This window comes from Beauveria bassiana (assembly GCF_000280675.1).
Source record: "Beauveria bassiana ARSEF 2860 unplaced genomic scaffold BBA_S00030, whole genome shotgun sequence".
Lineage (NCBI taxonomy): Eukaryota > Fungi > Ascomycota > Sordariomycetes > Hypocreales > Cordycipitaceae > Beauveria > Beauveria bassiana.
Genome location: NW_007930865.1, coordinates 249,216 through 260,651, shown reverse-complemented (window position 1 = coordinate 260,651; position 11,436 = coordinate 249,216). Strand labels below are relative to the sequence as shown.

At 53.8% G+C, this 11,436-nt stretch overlaps 3 protein-coding genes across 3 annotated transcripts; 1 reads left to right on the top strand and 2 right to left on the bottom strand.

The window, feature by feature from the left end:
- Positions 1-537: 537 nt before the first annotated feature.
- Positions 538-2,663, top strand: BBA_08072 (phosphate transporter; the record flags this gene model as incomplete). The annotated part of the gene is made up of 5 exons (XM_008603169.1): positions 538-621; positions 675-763; positions 819-1,108; positions 1,156-2,187; positions 2,242-2,663. 5 exons carry the CDS (start codon positions 538-540, stop codon positions 2,661-2,663), a joined length of 1,917 nt encoding a protein of 638 aa, XP_008601391.1.
- A 144-nt stretch (positions 2,664-2,807) lies between these two features.
- On the bottom strand, positions 2,808-4,844 carry BBA_08071 (glutathione S-transferase domain-containing protein; the record flags this gene model as incomplete). The annotated part of the gene is made up of 3 exons (XM_008603168.1): positions 2,808-3,389; positions 3,471-4,197; positions 4,246-4,844. 3 exons carry the CDS (start codon positions 4,842-4,844, stop codon positions 2,808-2,810), a joined length of 1,908 nt encoding a protein of 635 aa, XP_008601390.1.
- Positions 4,845-5,715: 871 nt separating this feature from the next.
- Positions 5,716-8,501, bottom strand: BBA_08070 (fungal specific transcription factor; the record flags this gene model as incomplete). The annotated part of the gene is made up of 6 exons (XM_008603167.1): positions 5,716-6,405; positions 6,462-6,704; positions 6,753-7,416; positions 7,463-7,732; positions 7,785-8,139; positions 8,198-8,501. 6 exons carry the CDS (start codon positions 8,499-8,501, stop codon positions 5,716-5,718), a joined length of 2,526 nt encoding a protein of 841 aa, XP_008601389.1.
- Between the last annotated feature and the right edge of the window lie 2,935 nt (positions 8,502-11,436).

Below are 11,436 nucleotides of genomic sequence, written 5' to 3'. Positions count from 1 at the left end.
AGGCATCACGTTTTTGTCACTGCTACATCTTGGACTAGATGTGGGATATTGTCAAGCCTGCAATGTCCAAGGTAGTCATCTGCAGGCTGTCACCCTATTCCTAGCACGGCAGCAATGCACTCCTTCACCCGTCGCTGCCTCGCCGCCAACCAGCCCTCCAGCTCTCAGCCCGAGTCCAGCTCGGCCCACTGGCAGGGGCGCCTCGCCTGTCCCATCGCCTACACTATTGATTAGCGGCGCAGTCACTCTGCCTGGCAATACGTCGCGGACTCCTGAATTGCGATATCATCTTTGCTTTCTACTCTTATCATACCATGCGAGACAAGTCAAAACACTCCTCTTCATCAGCTAGCCAACTGCGATCCCACCCGTGCCCCCCACCTGCGCCGAGATATAGCTCGACCAACAGCCGCCGCAAACCTTGGCGCTGTGCGCTGATATTAATTGCGCTCCGTCTCGAGCGCGTCCACCTCAAATCTTCGACAAATCACCTTACTGCCTCATCTCGCCTGATGCCGTTTGCGCACTTCGCTGACAATGCCGCTCGGGTCATGGCTTAGGCCTAGAAACCGTGGTTTCCTCGGAGCAGACAGCTCTGCTCTGCCAACGCAGGATCTGCAGGTATGTGCCCTGCGCTCATCCGGTCCGCGTCCGAAGTCTCGCTGATCTTGCAGGACCGCCATCAATTGCGATATGAGCTGGATCTAAATTCATGGAATTTTCGTATTTGGGGTGTCGCTGCCTCGGGCTTTTTAACTGACTCGTACGGCTGGTCTCGGACGGCGACGTGTAGTCCCACCACTGGCTAACATGCCTAGATACAATCTTTTCTCTACCAACGTCATTATCGCATCTATCGCATTTGTATATTACCCGCATGGCCGTGAATGGCCTAGTCTCCTTATCAACCTCTTTACACTCCTTGGCTCCGTTATCGGTCAACTTTCATTTGGCTTTCTCGCAGATTACTATGGCCGCACGCGACTATACGGAATCGAACTGGTGCTGGTCATTGTCTCGACTATCGGCGTTGCAACGAGCAGTCACGGATACAATGACATGTCTTTCTTGGGGCTGTTCATCTGGTGGCGTTTTGTCATGGGCGTCGGTACGTTTTGCACAAGCAGAGTCACCACGCGCAGCTAACAGTGACAGGCATTGGTGCCGAATATCCTCTCAGCGCGGTCATCACATCAGAATGGTCCAGCACACATTCGAGGGCGACCATGCTATCGAGTGTGTTTCTCATGCAACCCATTGGTCAGGCATTGGCGCAGCTTGTCGGGCTATGGGTGCTACTTGGCTTTGAAGATAGCAAGAAGCTGAGGGATCTTCGTTGCGGCTTGGATACCTTGCATGAAGAAGAGTGCCGTAGGGCTGTGGATGGCATCTGGCGTATCGTCATAGGATCCGGCGCTATTCCCGCCCTTCTTGCCATCATTTTCCGCTTCTTTTTGTTTGACTGCGGCCTCTACAGTCTCGAAGTTCGCAACAAGCCGGCCGTCGCCATTATGAACACGCAAAGAGTCTATGGAATGCCGGCCAGTTCAGCTATTCGTTCTCAGAGTATACATCATCAAAACTCGTTTGCGCTACAAAATACAAATGGTAATTTGCATCCGGAGCCCTCGCCACGACCCATGCCGTTGCAGTTTTCACGCGAAGATTTGCACAATTACTTCATTCGCGATAGAAATTGGGTCTACTTGCTTGGAACGGCCGCTACATGGTTTTTCCTGGATGTGAGTTTTTATGGATTGTCTCTCGATAACAAAGGCACACTCTCCGACATGTGGGCGACGACACCGCCGGTCCCCATCAACGAGAACCTCGCATGCTGGAATTCAAGTTTACCGGAAGGAACATCCACAGTCCCTGGATGGCGAAAATCAGGGTTGCCTACGTGGCAAACCGATTCAACACATCCGTGTAATACCATTTACGATGTCTTGATCGAGCAAACCAAGCAGTACCTCTTGACTGTGTCGCTTGCGTCTATAGCAGGCAGCCTCTGCTTCATCATCTTTGCAAATCGCATACCCAGACGCCAGTGGCTTACCGCATCATTCATCATTCTAGCCGTCTTGTTCATGATTACCGGTGGAGTTTACTATGGTGTTCACCGTGACAATGCGGCGGCCGCCACCGTCGTCTGCGTGGCCATCTGCCACTTCATGTTTAATTTTGGTAAGAATTTCTGCCAGCAACGTGGCACGGACAACCAACTGCTAACCTGAGCAGGTGCCAATACGCTCACATTTATCATCCCTGCTGAGATCTTTCCCACCTGCTATCGCTGTACGTGCCACGGCATCTCGGCAGCCGCCGGCAAACTCGGCAGTATCGTTGCCGTGCTCGTCGTATTTGGCATCAACAAGGCCTACAAGAGTCAGACACGCCAGGGCCTCATCTTTTTGCTCTTTGGCTCGGTCGCCGTGGTGGGGGCTTTTTTCTCATGGGCCTACTTGCCCGACTCGCAGCGCTGGGTCGTCGAGCCCACAGGTGACGGCCGCGAGAAGCGATTCCTCGAGACCAAGGACCTGGAAGAGCTGGGCGAAGGTAGGGAGCGAGCCAGGCAAGCGGGAGAGTTGGTGGCATTCAAGGAGCGATGGGGTGGACTGCGCAGTCGAAGAGGCGAGCAAAGGACCGGACCCGAGGCGTAGCACACATGTTGGACGCAAATTGTATGAGATAAATTGTTGTTTTAGACAGATAGCCCGACAGTATGCAACAGAACGCTACAGAATGCCTTGATGTATACAGTTCAATGGTTCAGACAAGATGCAATATCCTTCGAATTTTTTCGCTCATACGTTCGTTGGTGGCACCGGTGCCGCATTATTTATAAGCAAATCCGCCGTATCCGCGTACAAGTCGTCCGCGCTCGTCGTCGCCTTGACGTGGGGATCACGCTCCAGGGCGTCGAGCCAGCGCGCCCAGCGCTCGGAGCTGCCGCCGCCGCCCGCCGGGGCCGCCGGGTCGGGCCATCCGCGCCGCGGATGAAGAATGGTACGCAGGCGCAGGGCAAAGGGGGCGAGGTGGACGTCAACGAGGCTGAGCATGGGGCCCAGAAAGTACGGGCCGTGCTCGTCGGCGGCCTGCGCGAGCCGGTCGAGTTGCGCTTGCAGGCGCGCAATGAGGTCCGGCCGGCGGGCGAGGTCCGTGTTCCGGAGGAGTGCGTAAAAGGCAGCCAAAAGGTCAGTGTTGATCTGGAAGGCACGTGTTAGCTCATGTTCTTCTTCTTTTTTTGGGATATTTTCTTCTTCCGGCATAGAATCGGGAGACAAAAGGTGGGAGGTGAAACTTGCATGGTTGATCCAGAAGCGGCAGTTGGCCTTGAGACGCCCGTCCGAGGGCAGCAACGGTACGCGCTGATCCAAGTCTTCGAGCTACTCAAAAACTAGTCAGCAAATCAATTTTGAAAGGGAGGAGAATAGGACAATGGAGAGACTTGCATATTCCAATATCACGGCCGACTCGGAGCAGGCCCACGCGCCCTGCCGAATCGCTGGCACCTTGCCTTGAGGATTCGCCTCGAGCAGGGCCGGTTGCGCAGGCCTGCGGTGCGGATCAGTCTCGCAGTACTGGTACGGCACACCCTTGGCCTCGAGCGCGATCCAGACACGCTGCGAAAAGGGGCAATAGGACGCCGCGTACAGTCTGAGATCGCCGCCATCGCGGGTGTGCTTCTTGGCCGTCACGGCCGCGGCGCCGCTGGTCCGTCGCGGGGCGGGCTGCGCCCGCTTCGCCACCTTGTCCTGAGCGGCCACGTGCCGCTGCACGCTGTTCTTCTTGATCTCGTCGCTCTTTGCGAGGGTGTGCTTATGCGGACCGGCCACGCCGTCGCCCTTGCCGTTGCCGCCATTGCCGTTGACGCGCTGAATGGTCCAGAAGCGCTGACCGTGGTAGCCCGCGGCGACGGCCGCCGCTGCCGCCGCGGACGTGTCACTGGTGTCGAGCTGCAAGGGCTCCGCGCTGGGAAAGTATTCGGTGATTTTAATCTTGACGTCGCACAAGTCGCGCTCGCGCGCGCTGCGTCGACGCCGCTTCTTGTTGGGGTCCTCCGTCTTTGGCGTGCCAGGAGGACGACCTTTCATACGACAGTCCCAGTAGTGGGATATAAACGGTTTACGCTTATACTTTTGTGTAGACCGGTGAGAGTAGACATTATCAACGTGAGGAAAGTATGTTTCAAATCTAGTGCTGTTAGTGGTGACTTTGCCAACCAAACCCCAACGTGCTTACTGCTCTTGTGTGAGAACAATCATCTCATCAACATTGAAAAGCTTCTCTCGCCAGGCTTGCAAATCCGGTGGATCAACGATGATCTTGCCTCCTAGCTTACCTTGAGCCGCAGGCACCGCGGAGGACGCATCGTCGGCTGCGCCTGCGCCAGCTCCGGTCGGCATGGCGGGAGCAAAGTGCAGCGTCTGCTGGCCCATGACCGGAGCCATGGACCCGTGCGGATGCGCAACCGGTACCGGCGTCGGCGCAAGGATGCCAAATTGGCCCATGTGCTGCTGCTGCTGCTTATCGGCAGCACCTATCGATACTGGCAGCGCGGCCTGCACAGCCGCATTACCTTCATTGCGGCCCGCCTGCCGTCGCCGCCTCTGCGGCTGCCGGTTCTCCTCGGCTTGCGCCTGGTATTCTAGCCCGCCGAAAAAGTTGCCCTGCGAGCGATATGCTTCACCCATCGCCACAGCCGCCGCCGCCGCCGACGGATACCCAAGTTCCATGTCCATGGCAAATGGCTGCTGCTGTTGTTGCTGTTGCTGTGGCGGCTGGTGAGATGTCTGCGGCGGCTGCGGTTGCTGGCCGCTGGCGAACGACCCTGGTGCCATGGCGGGGGGTCGTCGCGCGACACGCGCTGAAGCGTCAAAGAGATGTCACACGCTGTCGGGAATGAACGAGAGGCTCTAACACGATAAATCGCCTTTGCTTGCTGCTTTAAGGGGATGGTGAGAATGGTGAGGGCAAATTGGGCGGCAAGTGGGTAAATGCTCCTGGTTGGCGTCAAAAGAGCGTCGTGCACGGACCACTCGGCCGACCTCAGGCGGCGGATAAGCAATGTGATCCAATAATGATATCCGGCGAACATTGATTGCTATGGACCGATAGCAGTATTGGTAGGATGGTAAATAAAAAGAAAAACTTGATATTTTGTTGTTCGGTTGATACAATTGTACATGTCATATGGTCACTTCAGGATCCCTGAGAAGGCCCCCCAAGCAAAGACAACAATTTTACTTTCATTGCCTGAGATAGCCCCCTCAAACCTGAAGGGAGCGCTTGGAAGCTACTGCTAACACTCTGGTGTATTTCTATAGTTGTCACACCCAGAGAGGAATCTGTGTCCGGGTCCTCTGGACTAGAAGCCTCGACAAGGGTTGCAAGTCGGCGCGGCCCCAGGCCAGACAAGCATCAAGAACTCCGCTACACGGAATCAGCACACAATTGAGACGCTACTCGACAGCGATATTTTGTTTGATTCGCAAAGTATATATCACATTGACTCCTGCCAATCGTTTGAATAACTCAACTCCAGGTATATTAATATGTCCATATGTCCATGAAGAAAACATGCGACAAGATTCAAACCAAGGAAAACAGCCAACGCCGCCCACAGCCGTGATCATTAGAGAAGAGAAAGCGCCATCATAAACACTCAACAACATATAAACTGCCACTTCTGCGCGTCACCTCGGCCATCATTCACCCCCGCATGGGCTCATTGCCTGTATCCCAGGACGACAGGTCCATCGCCTCCATGGGCCCCATGTTCATCAGCGCGCGCAAGACGCCCTCATTCTGCATATTGGCCGCCTGCTGCGCCGCGGTGATGTTATCCCAGCCGTTGCCGAATGACATGGCCGGGCCGCCCATCTGCTGGTGCTGGTGCTGGTGCTGGTGCTGGTGCTGGTGCTGTTGCATCTGGAACGGTTGCTGCGCGGGGCTGAAGAAGTGCGCGCCGGTGCTGGGAAATTGTGGCGAGGTACCCGACCCGAATATTTGTAGAGCACTGCTACCCTGCTTTACGGTTTGACCATCCGATCCATTACTCGAGTTTGGCGTCCGGCCGTTGGACTGCCCTTCCGGGGACTCTGTACTTTCGCCATTTACATCCCCAAAACTGGATATGTGCCCGCTACCGTTGGCGGCGGCCTTGTCGTACATGATGCCCGAGTTAGGGGTCAGCATGGGCAGTTGTTGGTCCACCGAGAGCCACGCCTGTCCTCCAAAGGCTGTGTTGCCTGGCAAGCCCATGCCTGAAGGCTCGGATACTGGCGGCGGTTTGGCATGGTCGTCCTTGGAATAATCGCACTCTCGATATGACAAGATGCCCTTGACATGTTCTGGGTTGTCGCACAAAGCCTTGGGCGAATCGCCTCCATTTTGTTCAGGCTGAGGAAAGGTCAGGATTCGTTTCGAATATGGCGGGGGTAAACAGGGTCACTTACGGTATCGCCGCCTCGAGGGAATGCGTTCATTAGCCTAGGTATTCTGGCTGCGAGCGCCTCGAAGTCGACATCCAGTTGTACCAAGAATGATTCGGTGAGGGGGTTGCGCTTCTTGAGCGCGTTCATGGCGGATAATAAGAAACGAAGTGAGTCGGCGGTGACGTCGTCTTCGGGACGGCTCTTGAGATATTGTACGAATACACGAGCGGCGACGTAGAGAGTAAAAGAGATGAAGGGGTTCATCTAGGCACATTAGCGACACGGATGAGAAAAGAGCACGTCAAGACTTACAGCTGATAAATCCATATGCGAAACGTTTCGCATGACGCCCGTAATCTCATTGGCGGCCGTGATGCAACGAACCTTGCTTTCAGAGCTGAGAGACGCCGGAAGCTTATGCGTCTCTGCTTTGAAGATGGCTGCTTGGTGAAGGCAAATCGTGGACGTGTGAATCGACATGTTCATAAAGACAACATTTGGGTTGGAGAGGCCCGCGGGTAGCTTGAGATTGGATGGCAAGCCGAGAGATGTGTTGAGAAGGATGCTGTCCATTTCGCGGTGGCGCTTCCAAAAGGGTCCATTGACGTCGCCGTCGTGATCGTCGCTGTCGGGTCTGTGCAGGTGCACAAGATTGCGGCCAAAAATCGCTGCTAGCAGAACAATGGCACCAAAGGATGAAAGTTTGGTAGCACCGGTTGGAGTGGTGCATTCGTCGAGTGTTTGTGTTTGTTCGGGGCGGCTCATCTCAAAGGCCTCCTCCGTGGCGGGAAGCTTGGTAAGAATGTCACGTTCGTCAATCGTCATGGGCCACCCGGTACCGATGCTCGCATAGCGGTCCTCGCAGAATGCCATCCAAAAAGTGCGTCGTCGCTCTTCACGTTCGGTCCAGTCTTTGGGTGGGGGGAGGCATTGCTTCACATCCAAGCCCGCGCCGTCGAGTCGATGCAGCCCGATCCTGGTTTGTCAGAACAGAGTCAAGGTTCAATAGTATGTATACGTACATTTGTGCTAAACGGACCGCGCAGCCGGTATTGATCCACGCACGAGGAAAGTACATCATCTTCATCTCGTAGCATGCCAGCAGGATGTGCGCTTGGCAGTGGGCTACCGAAATCATGTGCTCGCCGAAACCCTTGACGTAGTCGCCCTCGACATATTTACGAGCGCGAGCGTAGAATAGATGCTTCAGGTCAGAGTACTTGTCTGTGATGGAGCAGGCCATGGTCCACATGGCATATCGCAGACAGACGGGAGGCCGTTGGTTGGGTGCCCTAGATGGTGAGCGCAAGTACAAGACAATGCCAAGTTGCATATAGAACTTACAAATTCATAGCCGCCATAAAGCGATAGCGGTGAATCATGGGCATTGAGGGATGAACTTTTTCGAAGTAGATTTGTTGCAGCTCGTCAATAGTCTGTTGCGCAGGCAGGGGCTCTTCCAAGCCGAGGCCAATCATTTCCCAGCTAAAGTTGCTGCCATCGCTGTTCATGGGCATGCTAAAGTTAAATTCTTCGGCGGGTGCGGCGCGCGGCGACTCGGCGGTATAGTTCCAACGGTCGATTTCTGCGTCAACGGCCACGGTGGGTGCAGGGGCGGCGGTGGGCCGTTTGGCTGGACTGGAGGACGACTGGGCAGACTGTGATGGTTCCTGTGTCTTCAGCAATGTCTCGACTTGCTCTGCAGCCGCATGTTAGCATCCAGTTGGTTGGCGTCGGGGAGGGTGCATGTGACGGACTTAGGCGTTCTTCGAGGGCCTTGACGTAGCCTCGTTTGGGGCCACTCTTTCGTCTCTGTTCGTCGTACGCACAGGAATGGCCCAGACGGGAGCAAGTACTGCAACTTGGTCGCAAGCCATCACACTTGAGCTTGCGCTTGCGGCAAATCATGCAAGCGAGGCGCTTGGGCTTGGGGACAGAGGAGTTGTCGGGGACATTGTCGGCAAGGTTATCGGCGTGGACACCGTCGGTAGTGTTGTCGTTGCTGGCACGGTCATCGCCGGGACTGGCTTTGGAATAGCCATTGTCTACAGAGCCAGCCATGTCGAAGACACAGGGCAGAGCCTGCAAACGACGGTCGCAAGGCGGGCGAATCGGGGTATCACAGCGAATGAAGAAGTCGCCGAGCCGGAGATGAATGGGTCCGCAGCGGCAGACAGGCCGGGCACGAGAGGGACGGCGGGAGGTGACAGCTTGATCGTCAGCGAATAATATGTGATGGTAACTGGTAGGACCGAGGCCGTGGTGATGTTCGAATGGTCTACGGTGTTGTTGCAAGGAAGATTGGTCAGCGGAAGCGCATCAGGCATAGGCCGGTGGTTGAAGGATGCGGAGTTGAGCCAGGTGGTGTCAGTGGGGAAGGAAAGTGAACGGTGGTGGCAGTGGCGGGGGGAGGGTGTTTGGAGGATTGTAGCTGTGCAGGTACTCGGTACCTCGAAACGCGTTAGCATCAGCTTGATAGGACTTTTCGGGCCTTCCGAGATGGTCAAGACATGGGCACTGTCCCTATATACTACAAGCAGCGGCGTAGAGCATACCCAGCTTAGGGGACCAAAGACTGGACTTGTAGGTATCGAGGTAAATAGACAAGTGATGCGTAGTTTCAATGCAATCTATGCATATACTCTCGAGGTAGTTCCAAGCAGCATTGTATCGGCATGGATTTGGTGTAATTTGCTCTGAAATGCCTCGGGCCCGTAGGCACCTACCTATAAAACACGGACAGGGATTGACAGCGCTGGAGCCAACCGCTAAGTAAAGACCATCACCTCGGCGCACGGTGCTGTTGCCTGGAAAGGGGTACCTGAGGTCTGCAGTGCGTGGGTTAGGGGTGCACGGTACCTTTCCTGACGAGCTTTTCAAAACGGCATTTCGGCGAGGTACTGGGTACCTACCTTGCCTTAGGTACTCATTGAATACCCAGCAACCACCTGCATCTGCGACTTCTTCAATCTATCAAGTGCTGGTGCACGGGCCGCGACGTATCCTCATTCCCTATTTACGCATTAATGGCCATGTTTGGAAATTGTTGTTGTATAACAGTATGCTGTCAGTCTGTCGGGCGTGATCATCTGCGTCAAGGAGCCGCCATTTGTTGCGTGCCGCTAATTATAAACTCTCCGTACCTAAAACCGTATTCGCAACGCCTGGTAGGGCACCGGATAACTCAGCCGCCACGTCATGGAGAGTTGGTGTTTTCTCGCATCCCGTCCGAATCATTAAATCTAACTACGTCAGACTTCACCCGAAAGAGGTAATATGAATCGTTGTCGATGTCGTGTTTATAAGGCAACAAGTGCCAAAGACAAGCCTCCAGAGATACAGACCAGTACACGTAAATGACGGACACGCACTGCCTGGCGTAAGCAGTTGGCAGCCTTACTCTTCCTTGCGCAGCCCCTCCCCCTGGGCTGACCTGATGCATCGGGCGGCACACGATACGGTGAGTGCGCAATACTTGTTTGATTTACAGAAGTCTGTGCTCTGCTCGTGAATAATTGTTTGAGGCACACTTACCAGTACGCAGCCTCAAGGCAATAAGCAACACGTCGGAGCGGGCTGCAGGCGCAAAGCCACTCCTTTACCACTTATAATTACTGTTTACCCATTTACGTACTTGATAATACTTGATACGTATACATAGGTACATATTGTCAGTTCAGCTTATCAGCTAAATAGTTCCAGCCCTGCGTTTTCCCCTCTCACTATCCACTTCAGACCCTGCAGCCTTTCATTTGCACATGTAAATCGCCGGTCCATCAATCCTGCTGCTGAGCATCATTACCACATCACCACCATTATCCTCACTCTTCTTTTTCTTTTATCCTAAAATCAATCCCTGTCCCAAGTTTCACTCTTTTACAAGCCCACATGATTCGGCGTACATGTGGCCACCATTTCATATCTCCCCAGACCTCGCTTAACTCTAACGCTCCCCATAATACATACCGCCATCATCCACACACGGCTCTCTTTCATCGTTCGAACATATCCCAAACCTTGACTCGTGCTTTTTCCAATGCGCCCGTTTGATCTCCTTTATCATCTGTTCTTACCAAGCTGGTGGCCCAATTTCTTATATTTATTTGCAAATCACTGGTAGCCGTTCTCCTCTTATTAACCCCTCCGCTGCGCCACTTCCATTTGGAATGCTATTTATTGTTGGCGGCGCCCCCAACTCCTAGTTAGGTAGCTGTCACAAGCCAGAACGGTTGCACACTAAAATTTGCACACACAATATATTGTACCCTAAGAATTGGCGCACACACGCCCAGAAAAGCCCCTTCTTTCATCCATCCTCGTCCAACTATTTATTTGTAATGACTATAACCGAGGCCAGCTTGCGGTACCTGCCAACTGCCTTCCATCCCAACACTCCAATCTCTCTGCCAGCACGTTCGTTACTTATTCTAATCCCGCTTCAGGACAGATCAATATATCACCAATACATGGCTCGTCGTAACCTGCCGCAAGCTAACAATTGCTACCAGTACCATTTTTGCTAGCCGAGAGACAACGCTCAAGCCAACAGCAGAGCGGAATTATCCCAGCCAGCTCTCAGCGGAGCTAACCCATATATAGGTCGATCATCCATACCCTACCATCTCATAGTATAGATTCATTAGCAATAATAACGCAGAGCCGCTTTCATGTTCCGACAGCCAGCATCGGGCTAAATCTATTGAACACATTTCTCATAGCGATTATCGTAAGATAAACTATCCAAGGAGACCAACCACTTGTGCAGTTCGAAAGAACGTCTTGATTTATGCGTACTCTTGAAGAGCATCTAATGCTAATCTCGTCATGAACTTCTCGGTGGCCGCTCTCGGTCCTCATCAACGGGTCTTCAATCTCACAGCATGCGACTGCTAACTTGCAAATTATTGTGTCAATAGGCAGGTGATTGATTCATACTTGCCCCCATTGGCTGTGTCAAAGAGCCGACCAAAACAAAAAGCTACGAAACCACAAAAAG